A 19,476-nucleotide genomic window follows, 5' to 3' on the forward strand; every position below is an offset into this window, starting at 1 on the left:
GGGTTTCTGTACAGCCAGCTGCTTTCCAGTATATAATTACGTTTGTTTTCTCTAACTGTCCCAAGGTCAGCAAATTCCCTGCATTTGGGAGTCTGCTTTTTTTTTTTTTTAACTTACTAAGCAAAAACTCATTCAGTATAAAATACATGTAATGTATTTTAATTTAAAAAGAAAAAAAAATCCTCTATATTAAGTTTCTATGGAACATCCTCAGTTATTTCAGATGGCTTTCTAGTAGCATGAGTGTTGTCATTCTGTTGACCCAATATCAGGCCTGAAGGAACACGAATAATGGCAGTATTGTGCTTAGTTTGCAGTGTTCTTCCTGCACTAAATCCCATTAGAAGTTGAACATCAAATGTAATACATGGTATGCATGAAAACTTCATTGATGTCAGTAGAAATTCAGTGTGGTAAGTAGTTGGGACTTCTAGGTTTTGCAGCTTCAAGGCTTGTTAGACATTAATGTAGTGCTCAAATAACAAGGGACAGATTATTATGTCAACAAAAAGATAATATTTAGAATGTAGCAATGTAGGGCTTTAAAGGCATAGAATCTGGAGAAACAAGATGGGTGCTTTTGATTTCCGACATAAGTTATTGAAGTGCTTATGGATTTGTATGCATCAGACTTTCAGTGATTGCCTGCATATTCTGATTTTTTTAAATTTGGTCTGCAAAAAGGGTTCATATCAATAAATCTTTCTTGTGTCTTGTTTGACTCAGATATGGTAGATCAGACTTAAATTTTTGCAATACTCTTTGAGACTTAGTTTGCTGTGGGTATCCTTCTTGTATTCAGGTGTCTTCATATAAGTATCTTTGACTTGAACATGAGTGCATAGACTTTTGAATGTTTGTATAAAATGGATGCTTTATTTCTGCATTATGTTCCATTGTAGATTGGCGTATTGTTAGTTAATTTTGTTTGTCTGCCTTGCCCTTTAGGAATATTGTATACTGAACAAGTTGGATGAAATGTGTGAATTTGGAATTTCCTTCTTTTTATTCCTATCATCAGATACAATTAGGAAATTGAGATTATACTTAGTATTCTTTTTCATAAGTAAAGTGTCTTTCAAGGGCATGATCTGTGTTTGCTTGTATGATGTTCTGTCGTCCCTATTTTACGTTCTCTGTTTCCTTTCAGCCAAGCCCCCTGTTAAAAGCCTGATGTGCAGCACTGGGGCAGCACTTGGAATGATAAACAGAGATGTGCTGAAATTCACTGTCACTGGGTTTTGGGGTTTTGTTTTATTTTTTAGTTTGGGGCTTTTTATTATTTATTTATTGTTTATATTGCTAATGGTAACTAAATGGCTACTCTCAACGAAAAGTGAAGTTGCTATGCAGAAAAGCCTAATTTTTCTTAAGACCTAGACCCACTACTTAATCTTTATTTTAAAACCGAGTGTCTTAAGAATTACTTGTATGCAGCAGTAAAGGTTTGGTTCTCAGCAACCATGGTCAGCTAAATGCAAGTTTGAAACCCCCTGTCTTGCATTACATCTCACTCAGCATTTCTGACTAATGCATTTAGAACCCAGCTGAGAGCATCAAGGCTTCATGTAGCATTCTGGAAAATTGGAAGGCCATTAAATAAAATAAGTTTGTCTTTTTAAATATAAATATGCAAATTCAATTAGTTTTTTCTGTCCAAACTCTGTGATATTAGGCTTGGAATTTTAAGAGCAAAGGGAATTGGTGGTGCATAAAGTACACATCCACAGCCTGGAACATGGAACTTGGACTGGAATACTTTCAAGTTTCAGTTTGACTTTTTGTTGTTACTCTGAAAATGTCTTGCAACAGAAGAAGCATTGTTTCATGCTTAAAATATGGAACTGGTTTTTATTATCCTGTGTTGCTTTGCCCACTTTCAGCTGCTGTTGTCAGTTATTTAAGAGCTTAAGCTTTTTTGCTGAGCACTGAGTATTCAATGTGGTGAATGTCTTTTCCCAGAAGCTAATTATAGTGATGTATCCCATGTACATATAAACACCATCTCCCCCAGAAAGATCCTGCCCTTGGAACACATATGCAAATTACTTCAATGGTCCGAATAACCTCTATTTACCACTGTTTTCTTTAAAAATTGATTTTTTTTTTGAGAGCTACCAAGAGAACATAATATTTTGTGTACTGCTAAAGTAATCCAGGGTGCAGAAATAAATGCCAGAAAGTGAGCAAATAATGTCAAGTACAAGCAGAGTTGGCAAAGGTTGTCCATTTAAACCTTTTATTCGAATTTTGCCTGGGTTATTTCTCACTCAGTGCACTTCACTGCTTCCTTTACTCAGTCTGTAATGAGTTTTCTTCCCATTCCATGCCAGTTTCTCCCTTTTTCTGGTCTTTCCAGAGTCTCAAGAGCAAAAGAATTAAATGTTGCTCTTCCCTCTTGCATCTGTTTTCATGCCAGCAGCCTGTTTCCTGTCCCAGGCTATGGATGGCTCTGCTTGGCAGGAATGGTTCTGCAGCTCCTGGTCAGTGTTGGTTGTGGTGCAGCTGCTTGCCTTGTCCTAATTGGACAGAGTGGGACCCTGGGCTCCCCAAGCCCTCCTGAATTGCCCTCTCCCAAAGCTGGACTGGCTGTGTATGGACAAGCACATGCACACATGTAAGCTTTTCGATTTTGAAGGACACAGAACCTTTAAAGGGCAATGGGTCAGCATTTTACAATTAAAATGGAGTACCTTATGCTCAGTCCCTGAGCCGTGTTACAGAGTTCTGTGTATGCTTGCCTGTTAGTTCTGTTGAAAGAATATCAAACCCACTGGTTTTGGTAATCCTTAAACAATTTCTTACTACTTAGATATAGAGATGCCTGTTTCTGAAAGGAGCTTTCTAGGTTGGATGGCCTTCCTTGTTCTTACAGCTGTTTTCTTTTTCCCACATGTAATTTCCTTCTGTACTTGTCTGTAAAGTTGCATCATTTCTTAATATTTATTAGGGTGAAACACATGCCATGAAGCAGAATGGAGTTTAAGACTACCAGTGTAAGCACATCTGAGTGTTGGATGTGGTGGTGCCCTTCACTTGCAGAGAGCCTTGGTCAGCAACAGCATTCTGCAATGTTAGCACTTTCTTTTCTTTTTAAAACATCTTAAGCAGAACTTCAGAACTTAAGATTTCTTCTGCTGTAGCACAATTATATATTAGATATTTTTCTGAAGTGGGTTGAGTCTTGTTTCACTTTAGTAGAAAGGTTAAGGGAGAGAAAGACAAAACAGGCTATCCCAGAAGGCTCTGTTGAGGGAATCCATGGAACATAGTTTGCTCTGCGGCTGCTCTCATTGTCCAGCATCAAGGAGTCTGCATGTTCATTGTCTTAGCTCTCACTGTAGTAAAGCTTGTGGTCTTATTCCTTCATGGTAAAATAATCTAATTCCCACATCTGCATCAAACTCAGTTTACACGTATTTAGATAATGCAGTTGGCATTCTTCTGGTTTCTAAGCAACTTATGTTTAATGAAGAATTAGATGCATTTTATTATGTTTAATACTGATGTAGACACTGTGAAGGTTTCCATTTTAGTTATCCTCCCTATTCAATAGGATTGGTTTAATCATAAAGTTCAAGTTCTCTTTTAGGATATTAATTATTCTACAAAATAATTATTGTACTCAGCTATCCTTGTATCTTTTTGTATCTAAAGGAAAAAAACTAGTTTGTTAATCAGATGACGTCATTCAGTTGCATCCCTAGCTGCAACTAAACCAGGATTTGATTTTCATTCTCCGAGCTTTTTGTATGCGGTTTCTAAAGCTTTTAAGTTGTTTCTGTGGTTACTTTGACCACTGATTAAGAACTCCAGTGTTGATTGATGCTTATGAAAGTTTTTTGTCTGGAGGCTGCTTGGCAGTGGAGGATGTACAACTTGGAGGTTGTAAAACGACGCAAGAGGGGTTTCACAGGACCTTCCCTTATGTGTTCAGTTGGTACTCATGAACTTGTGAGAGGTCATCTTCCTTCCACTCCAGAACTAATGTAGTTAGTTTTACATTCTAGTAGACACCAGGCAATGCCATGGAATTTTAAAGTATTGTTCTGGTAACTAAAATATTTTAAATTTCTAACCTTTAAGTTAGTAACAAGTAATTTTGGGGTTCTGTGTTTATCAGTGTGTGGCATCTGCTAATATTTAGGCATTGTAGCAAATTGTATTTTGACAGCTATTTCTCATGCATTTTTCTAGTATTGTTTCCCTAATATTGAATTGCTGTATGGGAAGCATAATACTTTTATCTTCATAGGAAATTTGATGTTAACCCTAAGGATGAAATCTGAAAAGTACTGACTCAGTTGAAAGTGAGGTTTTTCTTCCCCCTTTCTGTCTTTATTACATTAAATTAAAATATTGCTTACTTGTGTATCTACATTTTCCTAGAATCCCACTGGATTCTGCAGTGGAGGGGGCACAGTAGGGAGGGGGCACATGCTCAGTTGTTGCTGGCAGATGTTTTCCTGTGTTAAATACTTGTATTTCAATGCAACTCTAGGCTGTTTATTTTGGCATATCACCTAATGCATAACAAAATTTTATTTTTAGCAGGTGACTGCTGCCCAGAGAATGCCTTGCAGGTTACAGCAACATCTGGCCACAATGCAGATTTCCCCATTGGCGACCAGCCAGGCTCTGAGGACACTTCCAGAATGAACTTGGCCAAAGGAGTCTCAATGTCACTACCATCCTCGCCTCTGCTGCCACGCCAGTCCTATCTGATGCAGGCAAGAGCAAACAAGAAGTCTCCAGGTAAGATGAAACAATGAACAACTAAAATTTTCTTAATGTGTTAACTCAGTTATTGATAAATGTTACATAAAATAACATAGTAAAATCATATTGAACTTCCGCAACAAGAACAAGAGCAGTGCATGTTCCCACATTAAAAAAGTAATCGGTTATTAAATAGAATATATTATTTCATAGGGCACAAAAGTATTCTCATTGGTGTTGCACATACTTACATTGAAGTGTCTGATTATGATTAAACCTGCTTATTTATGGTTAGTATATCAGGTAGAGGACTGCTGCAAAAACATTTGGTTGTGCATGTGTTAGTGACTGTGTAAGAGTGAACATGGTTTGTGGCTTTTACAGTTCATTTCTTGTATTCGTATCTCCATACACAAATGCATTAATAGATAAATTGCTTTGGAAGTGACAAGAAAGTTGTTAATTATTGAAGGTTGTGTCCTCAGTGGTGCCTACACACTGGTGTGGGAGCCAGGCTAAATATGGGGCTCTGTGGTGCTCCTTTTATCAGCATTCTGTACATAGAAATCATTCCATCACACTTGCATCACTTGGGGTCACTGGGGTCAGAACTGGGGAGACACATGAAACTGTCCATATTCCTGTTGCCTGTGGAGACACTCAACAGGTTTAAGTTTATAAGGTCTGGGAACAGTGTATCAAAAGCTGGGCTTTGTCATCACAGAAAATGCTGAACAGTTGGTGAGTCGTGACTGAAAAACCATATTCACGATGACTGCAAAGTCATTCCACTGTGATCCACAGCCAAAGGAAAAGATCTCCTAAGATTCTAAAGTGCTGGGAATGCACAGACATTTCTGTATCATTATTTAGTACAAAGACTCAACTAGATGATAGGAGGCTGACAGAAATACTGTGTTATTCCTTGGACTTTCAACAAACTCTAATGCAAGATGATTTAATATAAATTAGCTGTCTGGTATGTGGGGCAAGAGTAGTAACGAGGTCATACTAATAACCTGATTTCAAAGCTCTCTGTTTCAGTAGCATTACAAGCTACAGATCTTTGAAGATACGGTGAGTGATAGAAGAAAGGTTTGTACAGGAAGCTGACATAGTGTTCTGAAGTTGGGTTGCAATGATGTTGTCCAACAATGCTAGAACAAAATTCTAATTTCAGTCATCTCAGTTTACAGATGAAGACAAAGCAACTACTTAGAGATGTGTTTTTTTGGTGTAGATTAATATCATTAATATTTTTTTAAGTCTTTGAAACTGTGTAATAGAGCAGAAGAAAGATTGTCCCTTGAATATGGTTATTGGTTCTGTCTTTGGTGCTGTTCATCCAACCCTGGCATACTGATGGTCAAGTATATATCAGGTGATATGCTTGTATATTTCCCTGAAATAAAATTTTATTTAGTGTCCATTAGACTAAAACAATACACTGTATGTATTCTCAATGGTAGTGATTAAAGAGTGTGCTCAGTATGAGCTACCCAGATTTTAATGAAGGGTTCTTCATAATTTTTTCATTGAGGGTGAGTAGTTCTAGTTAAAAATTTTGGTTAGTAAATTAAAAATAGATTTTTCTGATAGTGTATTTCACAGTTATAAATTAAAAACTAAAAGTTGTAGTTACTCACTACTTACTTGCACTAATGTTCATGAAAACATCTGTATTTGAGGGCTTCATTCTCAGTACATTCCTACTTTTCTCAGAAATTTGTTTACTCTGGCTGATGTTTATCTGCTCCTGCTTCTCTGTTTGCTGATCTTGTGTTTGTGTGATCCATGGATAAAAATTGTTTTTTGTGGTTAAATATTGCATGGAAGAACATTCTGCGGGAAGAAATACACTGTATAGTGGTTTTTATTTTTGCTTAGCTGGTATTGACATTCAGACTGTTTCACAGAATTACTCTCAAATTGGTGATGTCTGGAGCAGAAAAAGCTTAAATATAAGTTAATCTAGTGACAAGTTGCACTTACTGCTCTTCCTTTCACTGCCCTTTTTACATTTTTCCAAGTGGATGTTGATCTGTAGCTTTGGAGGTATTATTTTGGGTTTGCTGTTTTGTTCTGATTGCACTTCTGCTTGGCTTTGCTCCTGCCGGAGCCACAGGTATTGCTGTCCCTTTTCACTTCTTTAAAATGTGTTAGTATTTTGAGTGGGACTGGAGTAAACTTACTCCTTCTATTAATGTTTCATCCACTCACCATCTGGTTATCCATCACATCAAACTGTTGGAAAACCAGCAATTTACCAAAAGTGATCTATTAATGACGAAGGTATGTTTTAGATTTAATTTTCTTACCTTTTTTAGAAAGTTGCACACTCACAGATAGATGAGGCCTAAGAGAATCTTAGGCTGTGTCTTGTTAAGTAAAAAGTATTTTCAAAAATTTTGGACAACTTTTTAAATTCTGGTAATTTACCTGTTAGCAGTAGAACCATATGAAAAACAGCAACAACAATGGACAAAATATAAGGCCAGTTTGTAAATTTGCATTCAGGCAGTGTATAAATCCAAACAGAAACCGTTTAATTTACAATATAAAGTAATGGAAAAGGACTTTCCCCCCCACCCCCTTCCTGTCAGACTCGTCCTTACTCGTATGATTATTTGCTAATTTTGAAGGTTTTTATACCTTCTAGGTTGCTTCAGGGTTTTTTTGAGTTTCTCTTCTTTAATTAAAATTGCACAAATGGGAAAAGAATGTTATGCTTGGGATGATTTCTTCTGTGAGTGTTGTATACTTGTGCAGTTTTCCTCTCCAGGTGATTCAGAGGAGGATGCTTTTTCACGTATGGGTTAGCTGCAGAGGTACTGTGGGGAGTGTGGTGCTTTCATTCTGTGCCTTTGGATTAAGAGGATTTTATTCCAGCATAGGCATATTTGTTCCATGAATAAAGTAATTATCAGTTCTCGGGGTTGGCCCATGAGAAAAGCACTCAGGTACCTTAACATTTAGCAAGTTCAGGAAACCTGTTGGGAACACACAGATTGATTGGGAAATGGCTGTTCTGGGGACCCCCTGGACCTGCACAGCACTCTGAGTTTGGTGGCTCTTGAAACTAGTGTCATGAGCCCCAGTGTCCCATCCTGATCCTTCTGCTCTGGCCTGCTGGCCCCAGGTTGGGGGCCGGGCTGGAGCTTCAGCTGCTCAGTCCCTCCATGCTGGGAGCACAGCCTGTCCCCACTGGTCCCCACAGCCTGTCCCTGGCCCAGTATGTGGGCTCACCTGGACTATACGGTGAGGGCAGAGGTGTGCACAGCTGGTTGCGGGGACACTGCAGTGTGAGGGCAGAGGTGTGCACAGCTGGTTGCGGGGACACTGCAGTGTGAGGGCAGAGGTGTGCACAGCTCACCGGACCAGGGGGAGCTGCACAGTCCTTGGGTGAGGGGCAGACACAGACAGACATATTTTGTGCTTTAGGTGTTTGCATAGGAAGTGGGGGCTTTGCTCTGTGAGGAGAGCTTGACATGTACAAGTGTTTCTGGCCCCAGTTCAGTCATCAACTAGAACTATGAAAAAAATGAGAGAAATTAGAACTTAAATCACTAAGAAGCCTGAAATTGGTGGCAAACTAAATCTACTGGTTCATTTGGAATCAAACTTATTAAAATAGTTCACTGAGGAGAAAATGGATAAAAGAGCAGAAGCAAACGGAGCAAAGAAAAAGTCGTCAGCAGGACAATCCTGGGAAGGGGAGCAGTACATGAAAAACTGTCACAGTAAGTTGAGTTTCTCCTACTACAAAGCCAGAATGAACATTGTTTGCATTGGTAATCTTACAGGTGTGCAGCTAAACCAGTATTTGTTGTCTTAAAGGGGTAATAGTGGATTATAGTCTGATTTAGGAGGCTCAACTAAAAGAACGAAAATACTGATTTATAAAGGATATTCAAAAAATGCCTTCTGGAGTTTAAGATATGAATGAAAGATACTGCAGCTCCCCTTGAAAGAAATGTTTACTGCCCTAAGTTAATGATATAGTAATGCTTGAACAGAGAAGGGCTTCCTTTGAAATCAGTGAATTTCTATCAGTGAATGCCAGAGGTGATATGCTGGGAGAGTCTTCCATAAATGTACAACAGAACTTTAGTTAGTTTCGAAATTAAACTTCAATTAAAACTTCTAATTAATAAGCAAACTAATCCACATACCTGATTGTTGAGACTAGACTAGGTCTGAGTATGGTTTCATCTCAGGCTGCAGTTCTGTGCCCTACCCTTGGGCACCCTGGGAGGCTGTTCTTCCTGTACTAAGCTGTCCCAGCTGTCCTGTACCCAGCTATCCCAGGTTCTGCCCCTGCATCAGGCAATCCCCAGGATCAGTACAGCAGCAGATCCACATAGTGCTGATGGGAGGGAAAATGTGGAGGTGCACAAGTTACAATGATCTTTTGAGAAATCAGCTCTTCTGCAATCAAATGCATTAATAATTACTAGCAAAGCAATAGATGGCTTTAAAAAAGCATTGTTATGGAATTGTATAAATCTGTAATTGGTTTTCTTAGGGAGGAGACTGGTATAACTCTGGTGATACCGACTTTAAAAATCTGCACTAGGTTTAGGACAGATGTAGGACAGGCTGCAGGAATGACTGGCGGTGTGGAACAGCCCTGAAGGAGAAGTCACGGTAATAGATTGGACTGGTATTTGTCCACCTGGAAGAAAGATAATTGTAGTGAAAAGCAGACAGTGCAGTTACTGTGTCCAGCCAACAGTGTTGCATTCGCCTGCAGATGTGTTGCAGGTTGTGAAAGAAGGGCTGGGGTTAGTTCTTGGAAGGAAAATCCATCTAGAATGCCTAAAGAACAAGTGACCACTTCTGCCTCATGAAACAATAAGGCGCTTAGCAGCAGTCACAAGAGCATAGCAGGGAGTGTGTTTTCCCTTACTTAGATTCCTCTGCCATTTGCTGCTGATAAAGCCCTGTCCCAGATGAACCTTCCATCAGACCTGATTCAGCCATCTTACACTTCTGGAAAAGAGCTGCTGTTCTGCAGATGCAGTTCACATTTAAATGGGTCCTTTTTCATCCAAGGTTTCATGTGTCCTGTTCTAGATCAGTGTGTGAAAATAAACTTACCATGAATTCTCCTACAGGTTTGTAAGTACTGTAAGTCACTTCCACAGCAGTTTGGGAGGAACAAATTCAGTAAAGGGTCTCCTCCCCAGTTTAAAGCATGAGTGTTAAAAATACTTCCCAAAGATATTTCCATTCTGATCTAATTTTAAGACTGCTTCACATTTTTTTGGTTCTTTTAGAATGATTGCTCTTTGTTGTCCAACTTTGATATGTTTGATTATACTTCTGCTTACAGATGACAGGTGTGGACTGTTGTCTCCTTAAAGAATGTGATTTTGTTTCAAAGGGAATGCATTTTTAGCTTCTGTCATCAGGGCCACTGCCCCTTATTTTTGTTAGGCATCGTTGGAAGAACTCCCTCTGGTGTTGGTGCTGAGCTGTTGGTGTAAAACGTGGACTGACTGACACTTCTGTGCAGTGTTTCTTAACTAAGAAATCAGGTTGTCACCGTGATCCCATATCGCACTTCTAGGCGGAAATTTGAAAGAGCAGATGGATCCACCCATCTTGGCAAATGATGTATGTTACCCTGTGATGGGGTGGCCAGGCCTTCCCAGCTCAGTGGCAGTGTGACCCTGGGAGCCTGAGGCCACTCTGGAGAGATGCAACTTGTCTTCAAAAGCAGTCATCAGTCTTAAAGTGCTCAGGAAAATGAGCAAGAAATCAGTGTGGTTTTCAGAGACTTAATGTTGCATCTGAGGCTGCTGCCAGCGGGAAAGATGGGATGCTTAATGTGGCTGAAGTGCCACAGCCTAAATACACTGTGGGGTTTTGATAAACAAAGTATGAGATGTGTGGGAGAGCTTTGGTGTGTCATTGAATTATGGGCCAAGGAGAAGGATGCTTTTTGAAGAGCCAAACTGAAAAAGAAGAAAGCCCCTTTTTAAGGGCAATGTGGGACAGTTGGCATCAGGCCCACAGTGCCTATGCAGTGCTCCTTGATGGGGTTTTGTTCTGTTAGCATGGGAAGTGCAGAGCAGGAGGAGGAACAGTTGAGCACCTGAGGTGTAATCCTGAGTTAAACACCAGCACTGAGGACGAGGAGGGAAACCAGCTAATGGGATTGCATAGAGTGTGCAGTTTACACATCACATACATTGGGTTTGTTTTCTAGCAGACTTGGTGTTCTGAAATGCCCGGAGCAGGTGTTTCTCATGAGAGTGGAAGTGCAGCAGCTTGCTGATCTTTGTGTGTAAGAAGTAATTCCTCTGCTTTTTTTTACATCACAGAGAATAGATACAGGACATAGGAAACTTGTGGTCCATCTGGAAAAAGTTAGATATGCTCAGCTCATTCCCATTGCAGGTCCGGTCAGGAAGCCCAAGTATGTGGAAAGTCCCAGAGTGCCAGGTGAGGCAGCTCTGCCACTGCGGAAGGGGTCGGAGCTAGGAGAGCCCAGTGAAAACGGTGAGTGTCTGTTCAGCAGTCCTGCCGCATCAGCCTTTCTGCTGCCTCTCACACAGGCTGCAGTAATGAGCTGTGGAATGAGAAGTTCCATTCTTTGTTGGGAAGAGTGTTTTGCAAGGAGGAGGTGCTTGCCATTACACCTATATTATCTTTAGAGCTGTCTCAGTTCTTGGAGCTGGTCGTGCACTGCAGGGAAAGTGATGTCCCGGTGTTGTTGAATGCCACATAGACCAAAAGCCTTCTAGCATTTTTCTGTACTTGTTTTTTATTATAAATTGACTTTTTTATTATAAATTGACTTAAGCTTTGATAGCATTGAGCTTAATACTGCTGTTAGGAGAATCATCATGTTATGTAACTCATCAGTCCAGGGATTAACTGATTGCACTTAAACATTTCTTGTTTGACTGGCAGGTGAGTTTTTCCTCCCCGAGATTTGTGCAGTTATGCAGAAGATCCGAGACCCACCAGCAATTAAAAGTCTGATGGACAATTTGGTTGTCCTTTTTCTATCTCTTTTAACAGCTTCCAAATATAAGACTTTAACTTTCAACTCTTTTCCTCCCGCTCCAAAGCAAAGCCTGACAAAGACTCAAGCTGTTCTCCTGCAGCACAAGAATTGATGACAAGATTGGGTTTTTTGCTGGGGGAAGGGATCCCAACTTCTGCTCACATGGAAGAGAAAAGCGAAGTTATGGTAGGATAATGGACTATAATATATTTAATGTTCATTCTGTTTCAGAGAGGACTAGTGTTATTTCCTCTATTTGCTAGTTGCAGTTACTTGATACCTAGCAAAATACTGTCCATTTTAATAGTGATATAGTAATAGAATTGGACTTAATTTTAGCAAGTGTTTGTTTTCAAGAATGTGAGTTCAATTCTCAGTTTCAAAACATATAAACTGAATAGACTTCTCATCATTTCTGGAGGTTAAATCTACTGTGAATGTGAATAGCTTCTAGAGTTCCCTCTGCCTTTAGGAGGAAATTTTTGCCTTCTGTTTACAATGATCTCCAAGAATGGAGAATGTCAGTGTTTTGTTAAAATGGGAGCATGCTTGGGGAAAGGGGTGTGTTTATTTCTTCCTAAGAAGTATACTTCAATCAGACAGTCCTTCTCTGCCATTTGGGGTGGAGGGATTGGAGAGAATCAAGGAGCTACTATCCACATGAAACCCATCTGCTAACTAAAACTTCACAGTGACTACAAACCTCTGCTCCTCCCCCTTACTCTCTCCACTTTTAGTCCCAGTCTTCCTAAATTTTAGTGCATCAGTTTGGGCTTTCACACTGATAGTGAAAAATCGATAAGACTGGAGTTCTAGATTTTTTCAACTCAAAGAATAAATATGACAGGTGGAGGGGAGGGGTATCCAGTAAAGTGTTAAATAGAGAAGAAATCTGCCTCAGTGTAGCTCTTTCACTGAACTGTGAAATTCCCTTTTTTCCTGCAGAGGTCACTTTTTAAGAGTAATATCAAAGATTAAGATTCCCAATGTAGGCAAAGGTTTAACTTCTTGGCAGATTTTATTTGAAAAATGGGCTCTTTGCTTTGCTCTTATTCTACCTCATCTTGAGGTCTCTAGTTTTCAGCCCAGCAGTGTCCTACCTTCTGTTGTTCTTCCCTTGCAGTGTGTGGTCACCAGCCAAGGGGTGAGTCCCTGTTCCACCCTCACCAGCAGCACAACATCTCCCAGCACCGACAGTCCCTGCTCAACCCTCAACAGCTGCGCTGGCAAAGCAGTGGCCAACAAGGGCAGTCCCTGTGGCACCATCAGCACCCCCAGCTCCACCCTGGAGAGCAAGGACAGTGGGATTATAGGTGAGCATCTTCATTAGCAATCAAGGCAGGTAATAAAATTAGTTTTCTCTTAAGTGTACAAGTCTGAACAGCTGCTTTATGTCACTGTGTTCAGTTTTACACTATCTGTGGATCCAATTACAAAAGATTGAAATCCTGTTCTTGGCTATAACAGCTGCTGTTGTTAGGTGTGCATTTCTTTTCTTTTGTTTTCCTGGTGCAGTTCTAATTTCTCCACTTTTTCTTTTGAAATAATCAATTTCCTCTGTTTTTCTCCATTTCTTGTTTTCTTACAGCTTTTTTCCCTTTTAGAGGTCTTTACAATGCTTTTCATAATGGTGAAGCACAGCCGGGCTTGAAATTGGTGTAATTTCCAGCTGAGGAAATAGTAATTGATGTGATTTCTTATGAGAATAGCCTAAGTCAAACTGTTTAATAACAGTGCAGACTTTTGAGTAATTGGTATGAAAATGAACCTAAATTGGGGCGTTGTGGAAGAGATGAAATTGTGTGATCCTCCACTGAAAGATGGCTGAGTTGAGGGTATATGTGCATCTCATGTGGGGAGTCAGTGACCATTGGGGGCAGCCATCCTCACAGCCCAGCTATTACAAGCTCCTTGTACTAACTAGCTGAGTATAAATTATTTTTACTGATAAGACAAATGTCTCTAAGAGACATTGTTTGTCATGGGTGAAAAGATTCTTGTATAAACCTTCAGTGCTTCAGTTGAAGAAAATGATTTTATGAACTCATTCCATGTCAGATTGATATGTGATCAACTTCGTATAAGATCTAGTTTTGAGATAGCATTAACAGCTTGATGTAAAGGAAAGACTATATCAGAATTGTTGATTTTGGGAAAATAGCACAAATGTAGATACTGATAAGAACATACTAGCCATGCTTGACAAGCTTGAAGTTGTCCAAGAGTATATTCATGTTTTAAATAAGGTCAGAATGGCTTCATGTTTGTTTAAAATAGTGTACTGGCATGACAACATCATTACTGTATAACCTTGTAAGTACCAATATTTTAAAGAAAATATTTTAGAACAGTGATAAAAGTTGCTTATTGAGCTACTGGAAAGGAAGGGTGAGTGTACGTGTGCAAGAGCAGGGGGGAACTTCTTTGTGGCTCCTTTGGTCAAGTACGTGTGGTTCATGGCTGTACGACTGCCTGAAAATCATCTGCTGCTCTTCTGCACAGCTCCTGTTCATGCCTCAAATTCAGGGAGAATTTGAACACCCCCATCTCTTGGCCACCCATAGCAGTACACCTTACATCTATATAGGCAAGAAACCAAGAAGGGAAAGAAGAGGCACCTTTTCTGATGAGTGACCTGTGCTTTTGGTTTTTATATACAAATGTGTCTGTGCATGCAAATTTGTTATTAGCACATGCACATTCTAAATTAAGTTTAGCAAGTTTTCTAATGTCTTTGACAGAGTTCATCCAACCATGAAAATAGCTTGCTCTTTCATGCTACTTATGTGGGTCTCCTTTGTGTTTCTACTCCCAAAGAAATTTTCTGGACCAGCAGACTGAAGAGAAATCTGCCTTTGCTCCCTTTTCCTCTTTTTTAATTACAGTTCAGGTTTCCCTTAGTTTTCCAGTATTTTACTGCTGTAGCTGAATTCTTCTTTGCATCTGTTGAGTTTGATGCAATAGTAGTAAAGGCAGGTTTTAATCTTCATCAGTGAGCTAAGCAGGAGAAAAGACTGGGCTGCAAAAGAAAAGCTTTGCTGGATTCTTGCTGCTGTGTCAGTATGGAAATCTTGAGCAGCCAAGTTTCCTGGCACTTCATTTCACTCCAAGAGGAATCAGCATTCTAAAGATTTCATACTTCAGGGGCAGCCAGATTTTTTTGACACGAAAATAAAAATGAAATAAATTCATCATATGGAAATACAGTCTAAGTGTGTGCAAAGATTAATAGAGTGCCTGGAAAGTTGGGTTTTTTCCTTCTACTGCCTTTCAATTGTATGTCAAATTATTGGTATTTCTTAGGTTACAAGCTGTTGAATTTAAGCATCCGATCTTGTGTTTTTTGTGAATGTGTGCCTAAGCTGGAAGAACGCATTTGTACAATAACATACATTTGTACAATAACATGAAGGTGCAGTGCAGGTTGTGTGGAAGAGCAGTTGGTCCTTCCTTGACTGGACCATGCTCAGCGTTGCAGGAGTTGCCCATGTGGTTGCGTTTTATTAGTGGTCCAGTATGCCGAAATGTTTTCAGTAAGGAATTAGCCAGTTGAGTGTAGAATAGCCACAAATATAGCTGTAACTTTAAAATTTTTAGCCTGGAGAGGACTCAGAGTTCACACAGATACTATTGTTTGAACTGGTTATTGACTTTTTGGGTTTTTTTTCCGTTTTATGAGCTTTTTTGATCCTGATGCCCTTTCATCCTATTTTGTGTTTTCCTCTGTTGCGTGTTCAAAACACATTGAGTATTGGCTTAACCTTTAATAAATACTTATTCAGTTATTTTGTGAGAGTTTAATGTAAGTAATTGAAAAAACTTTTAAATGAAACAGAGTAGTTTCACTATTAATCATACAAAAAAGTGTATATCTGCAAAGTGCTCCTAATTGGGCAAAGAGGTTAGTATAATTTTATCAAACATTATTCAAATAGGTCTTTAGGAATATACAGTCTTCACATTATTTCAGGAGGCCATGATTAAATATAACCTCAGACATCTAAAGAGATGCTGATAACCCTCAGCGACCAAACTGGAATGTTTAGATCCCCCTGGATAATGCAGTTGGTAGTCTTTCATCAAGTGAGTCACTGCAGCAGTGGAAACTGCTGTTCTGTAACACAGCATATGAAAACATCTCTGTGATCTTAGCTGCCTTTTAGCTGAGGATCTCTCTAGGTCTGTGTTTCTTATTGTGTAGCATATGAAGTTTTCATAGCAGAAAAAACACATCTTACCGCCAAAGAGCTTCACACAGTATTGAGAAATAACTTGTAAATGTTTTCTGACTGGTTTATGGTAACAACCATGGTGACAACCTCCCCCCCAAAGCCTTTATTTGAGCCTCTGATTTTTACTGCAGCAGAGTTTAGAAACATAAATCAGTATGTTTAATATAATCTGAAATTATAGTCATATACTCTGCTGGTTCTGATATCTACTCTTAATTACTCTTTCTGACAGTGAAATGTAGTAGGTACTTAAGAAAGGAACAGTAAATAGCTCACTTGCTGGAAGGTTTCTATCACGATTTTTTTGCCAGGTATATGAGTGCAGGCTGATTGTCATCCTGATGTAATCATGTATTTTAGGTGACACAGACCACTGGACAACATTAAATTTTTGTCATTGATGTTTCATGATGCCATTTGAGAATGAAAATCCAAATGTGTGTGCCATGTTCCTCTGACGTTGGGTTTTTTTCACTCTTTTTCAGCCACTATAACAAGTTCATCAGAAAACGATGATCGTAGTGGGTCCAGTTTAGAATGGAGTAAGGATGGGAGTCTCAGAACTGGAAAACATCAAGGCATTAGTCATGATCGAAGAACAGATAATTGTTCACCAGTTGCAGAAGAGGAAGCCATTGGATCTTCTGAGAATTTGCCAAAAGAAGTACCAGCAGGAGAGGGTCCCCTTCCTTATGCTCAGAGTTCTGGCTCTTTAATAATGCCTCGTCCAAACTCTGTTGCAGGTAAAATCCTGAGGTAGAAAACAAGAGTGTTCTTAATGATATTTGTGTTGTTAGTATGAAAGTATCTCTGTAGGATAAAAAGAAAAGAGCCTATGTTCTGAATAGATGAGCATTACTTAAGTTGTTTTAAAACTGTCATTCAGAGGGCTGTTACCATGCTTTCTGCTAGGTATTGATTAGATCAGGACTTCTGAAACACTTCAAAAGTCCATCAGTTATTCCAGGACTCTGCCTGGTGATAGGTAATGTATTAGCAGGTAATACCTGAACCTGTGCTAACACTTCTGGCCTCACTAATGGTGGTATTGTGGTAACCACACTTTTATTGTGATTCCCACAATAAAAAAGGAAACTGTCTTAATGTGAGATCTGATGCCATTTAAATGGAGAAAACCCCAACTAAATCTTTAGTGAACTTGATTTAAATGCATTTTGTAAATGTTTCAACATGAATGACTTTGTTGCCATTGTGTAGAAAAACTTCTCTGTGAGTAACATGTGGATGAAGAACTTTCATAAATAATAACATTCTTTGTAACATGTGTTGAGAGATAAACAACCTTCAGTTCTTTAATACTCCAGCAACAAGTTCAACCAAATTGGAAGATTTGAGTTACTTGGATGGACAAAGAAATACTCCTTTACGAACTTCAATTCGCTTACCTTGGCACAACACCGCTGGCGGAAGAGTGCAGCAGGAAGGTAAAGGTAGAGATATTTACACCTGCATTTGTCTGGCACATTTTTTAAAACAGAAAAAATATTTTATTTGCTGTACCTTTTTCTGTTTCTCTGTAAATGTGTTTACAGATTTAAAGACCTAACACTGAGAGATGCTCAGCATATAGTTCATTCTAAACTGAAAAATGGCACTTCCCCATTTGTAGAATTATTAATGTATTTTTAAGAAAACAGTTTGGATTCTACAACTTATTAACTTGAGTTCAGTTAAAAAAAATCAGATTATACTTGTAGCTTCTTTCTTCTACAGTTTAATTAATGTAAAAAGTTATGGAGATGACCTGAACTCAGACAATCAGATTTTATTGTTTTCATGATGAAAGCACTAGAATGTCTGATTATGACCAATAATAGAAGCAAGGCTTCTAAATTATGTTACCTTCTGAAACTGTGCTATTTGAGTGTATGTCAAGTTTCTTCTAATAAACTTTCCTCCCTGACATGTCTTCTCAGCTCGTTTCATCCCCTATAAGCCTCAGGACATTTTGCTGAAGCCACTGTTGTTTGAGGTGCCAAGCATAACCACAGACTCGGTGTTTGTTGGAAGAGAGTGGCTGTTTCATGCCATTGAAGAAAAACTGCAGAATCCTGACCCAGCAGAGAACAGGGGAGCCGTCATTACTGGAAATGTGGGATTTGGGAAGACTGCAGTCATTTCACGACTGGTGGCACTCAGCTGCCATGGAAGTCGCATGAGACAAATAGCTTCCAATAGCCCTAGTTCATCTCCTAAAAGTATGTTCCTTTTCTGAGTAATGGTCTGTGTAAGTGTGCTGACAACAGGAGTTACATGTTTGCTTTTTTGGCTTAAGGTAGTCAGGCCTCATCAAGTCTTTAGCAAACATGTTTTTCTTCCAATGAGCAAAGAAATGAGTTAAAATTTTATGTTCTGACAAATACCTTCAACATGATACAATGTGGGCTCAGCCCATCAGAGAGGTGGTAACATGGAGGCAATGTGCAGGATCTCTTCTTTTGTCAGGCAGTGTGTACCCCAAACTCTGAGGATGTGACTGCAGCAGCTTTGTCTCCCACAAGTTTGGAAAGGGGGCAGTGAGTGTTTCTTTCCTGCTGTGTACCCTTCTGTAAATGCTTTCCATAGAATTTTTGTAGAGGTGAGAATAAAGCTATGGAGAAGCCCCTTCTGTTTTCCACTGGGATCCATAGCATCCTGGTACTAGACCAGTCCAGTGCCTACATTTACTTGGAAGGATGGTGAGACTGGCATTACTGCTACTTCCCCTACTGACATTTGAGTTATTACTATTAATAATAACAATGATAAATTTCCCCAAGAGTTCAATCATATAATAACTACTAGTTCAAATGCAGCATTGTATGTGTAATTTTCTGAAGGAAACTCTTCACATCAGTATGGTTTTGCTTTCAGTAACTCTATAGTTTTGATCTCAAAGTCAGTTGAGTTGTTTTAAAATGGTAAAGTTGCAAATGTGTGCCCGTATTTATCAGACTAGTTGCAGACTTCTTTTAATGGTATTGCTCAGTTTCAATTTTTAATCCAATAAATATACTGTGGTGTTTATATACTGTGGTAATAAGATACTGTAGTGTTTTCCTAGAAAGCAATCTGCTCTCAACAAATTTCATCTCTCTTGTATTTGTTGCCTTTTAAAAGCAGGTGGTGACTCCTGTCAGGAGATTCCCTTAAGCCAGTTACCCCTGTGTGCCCCTCCATCAGGTGACACCAATACAATGAAGACTCTGACTTGTCCTGGTACTTCTGAATACAAAACTCAAACAGGGGATTCTGTGAGACGCCTTGCTTCAAAGGTGAGTTTTCACTTCCTAATAGATGTTCAGTGTGTTAGAACCCTCTAACCTGGGGGTCAGTTTGCTTTGCAGAGCACCCTGGGAGGCAGGGGGCAGTGCTGGGAGAGGGGCAGCACCTAGATGTCTCTGCATGATGGCTCTGTCTGACTGGTGAAACCAGCTGCCTGCCTCCTGTACCTGTCAGGTGATCACGTGAATCACGCTTCAGCTCAGAAAGAGTTACCTTAACAAT

At 39.4% G+C, this 19,476-nt stretch overlaps 1 protein-coding gene across 13 annotated transcripts in view; it reads left to right on the forward strand.

Annotated features, from left to right (window-relative positions):
- Positions 1–19,476, forward strand: part of TANC1 (tetratricopeptide repeat, ankyrin repeat and coiled-coil containing 1) — a 64,312-nt gene that overhangs the window by 25,932 nt on the left and 18,904 nt on the right. For 5 of the 13 annotated variants that reach the window (XM_085067270.1, XM_085067272.1, XM_085067271.1 and 2 more), the window contains 8 exons: positions 4,552–4,755; positions 11,125–11,226; positions 11,802–11,923; positions 12,861–13,050; positions 16,455–16,712; positions 17,295–17,420; positions 17,907–18,188; positions 19,090–19,244. In XM_085067270.1, coding sequence (XP_084923396.1) covers positions 4,552–4,755; positions 11,125–11,226; positions 11,802–11,923; positions 12,861–13,050; positions 16,455–16,712; positions 17,295–17,420; positions 17,907–18,188; positions 19,090–19,244 — 1,439 coding nt within the window. Of the gene's footprint in view, positions 1–361; positions 414–4,551; positions 4,756–11,124; positions 11,227–11,801; positions 11,924–12,860; positions 13,051–16,454; positions 16,713–17,294; positions 17,421–17,906; positions 18,189–19,089; positions 19,245–19,476 lie in introns of those variants that run through there. The other 8 variants (XM_085067274.1, XM_085067273.1, XM_085067267.1 and 5 more) reach the window with 6 other exon arrangements.

Source organism: Lichenostomus cassidix, chromosome 7 (assembly GCF_008360975.1).
Source record: "Lichenostomus cassidix isolate B80296 chromosome 7, HeHo_3.0, whole genome shotgun sequence".
In the NCBI taxonomy this organism is placed as follows: Eukaryota; Metazoa; Chordata; class Aves; order Passeriformes; family Meliphagidae; genus Lichenostomus; species Lichenostomus cassidix.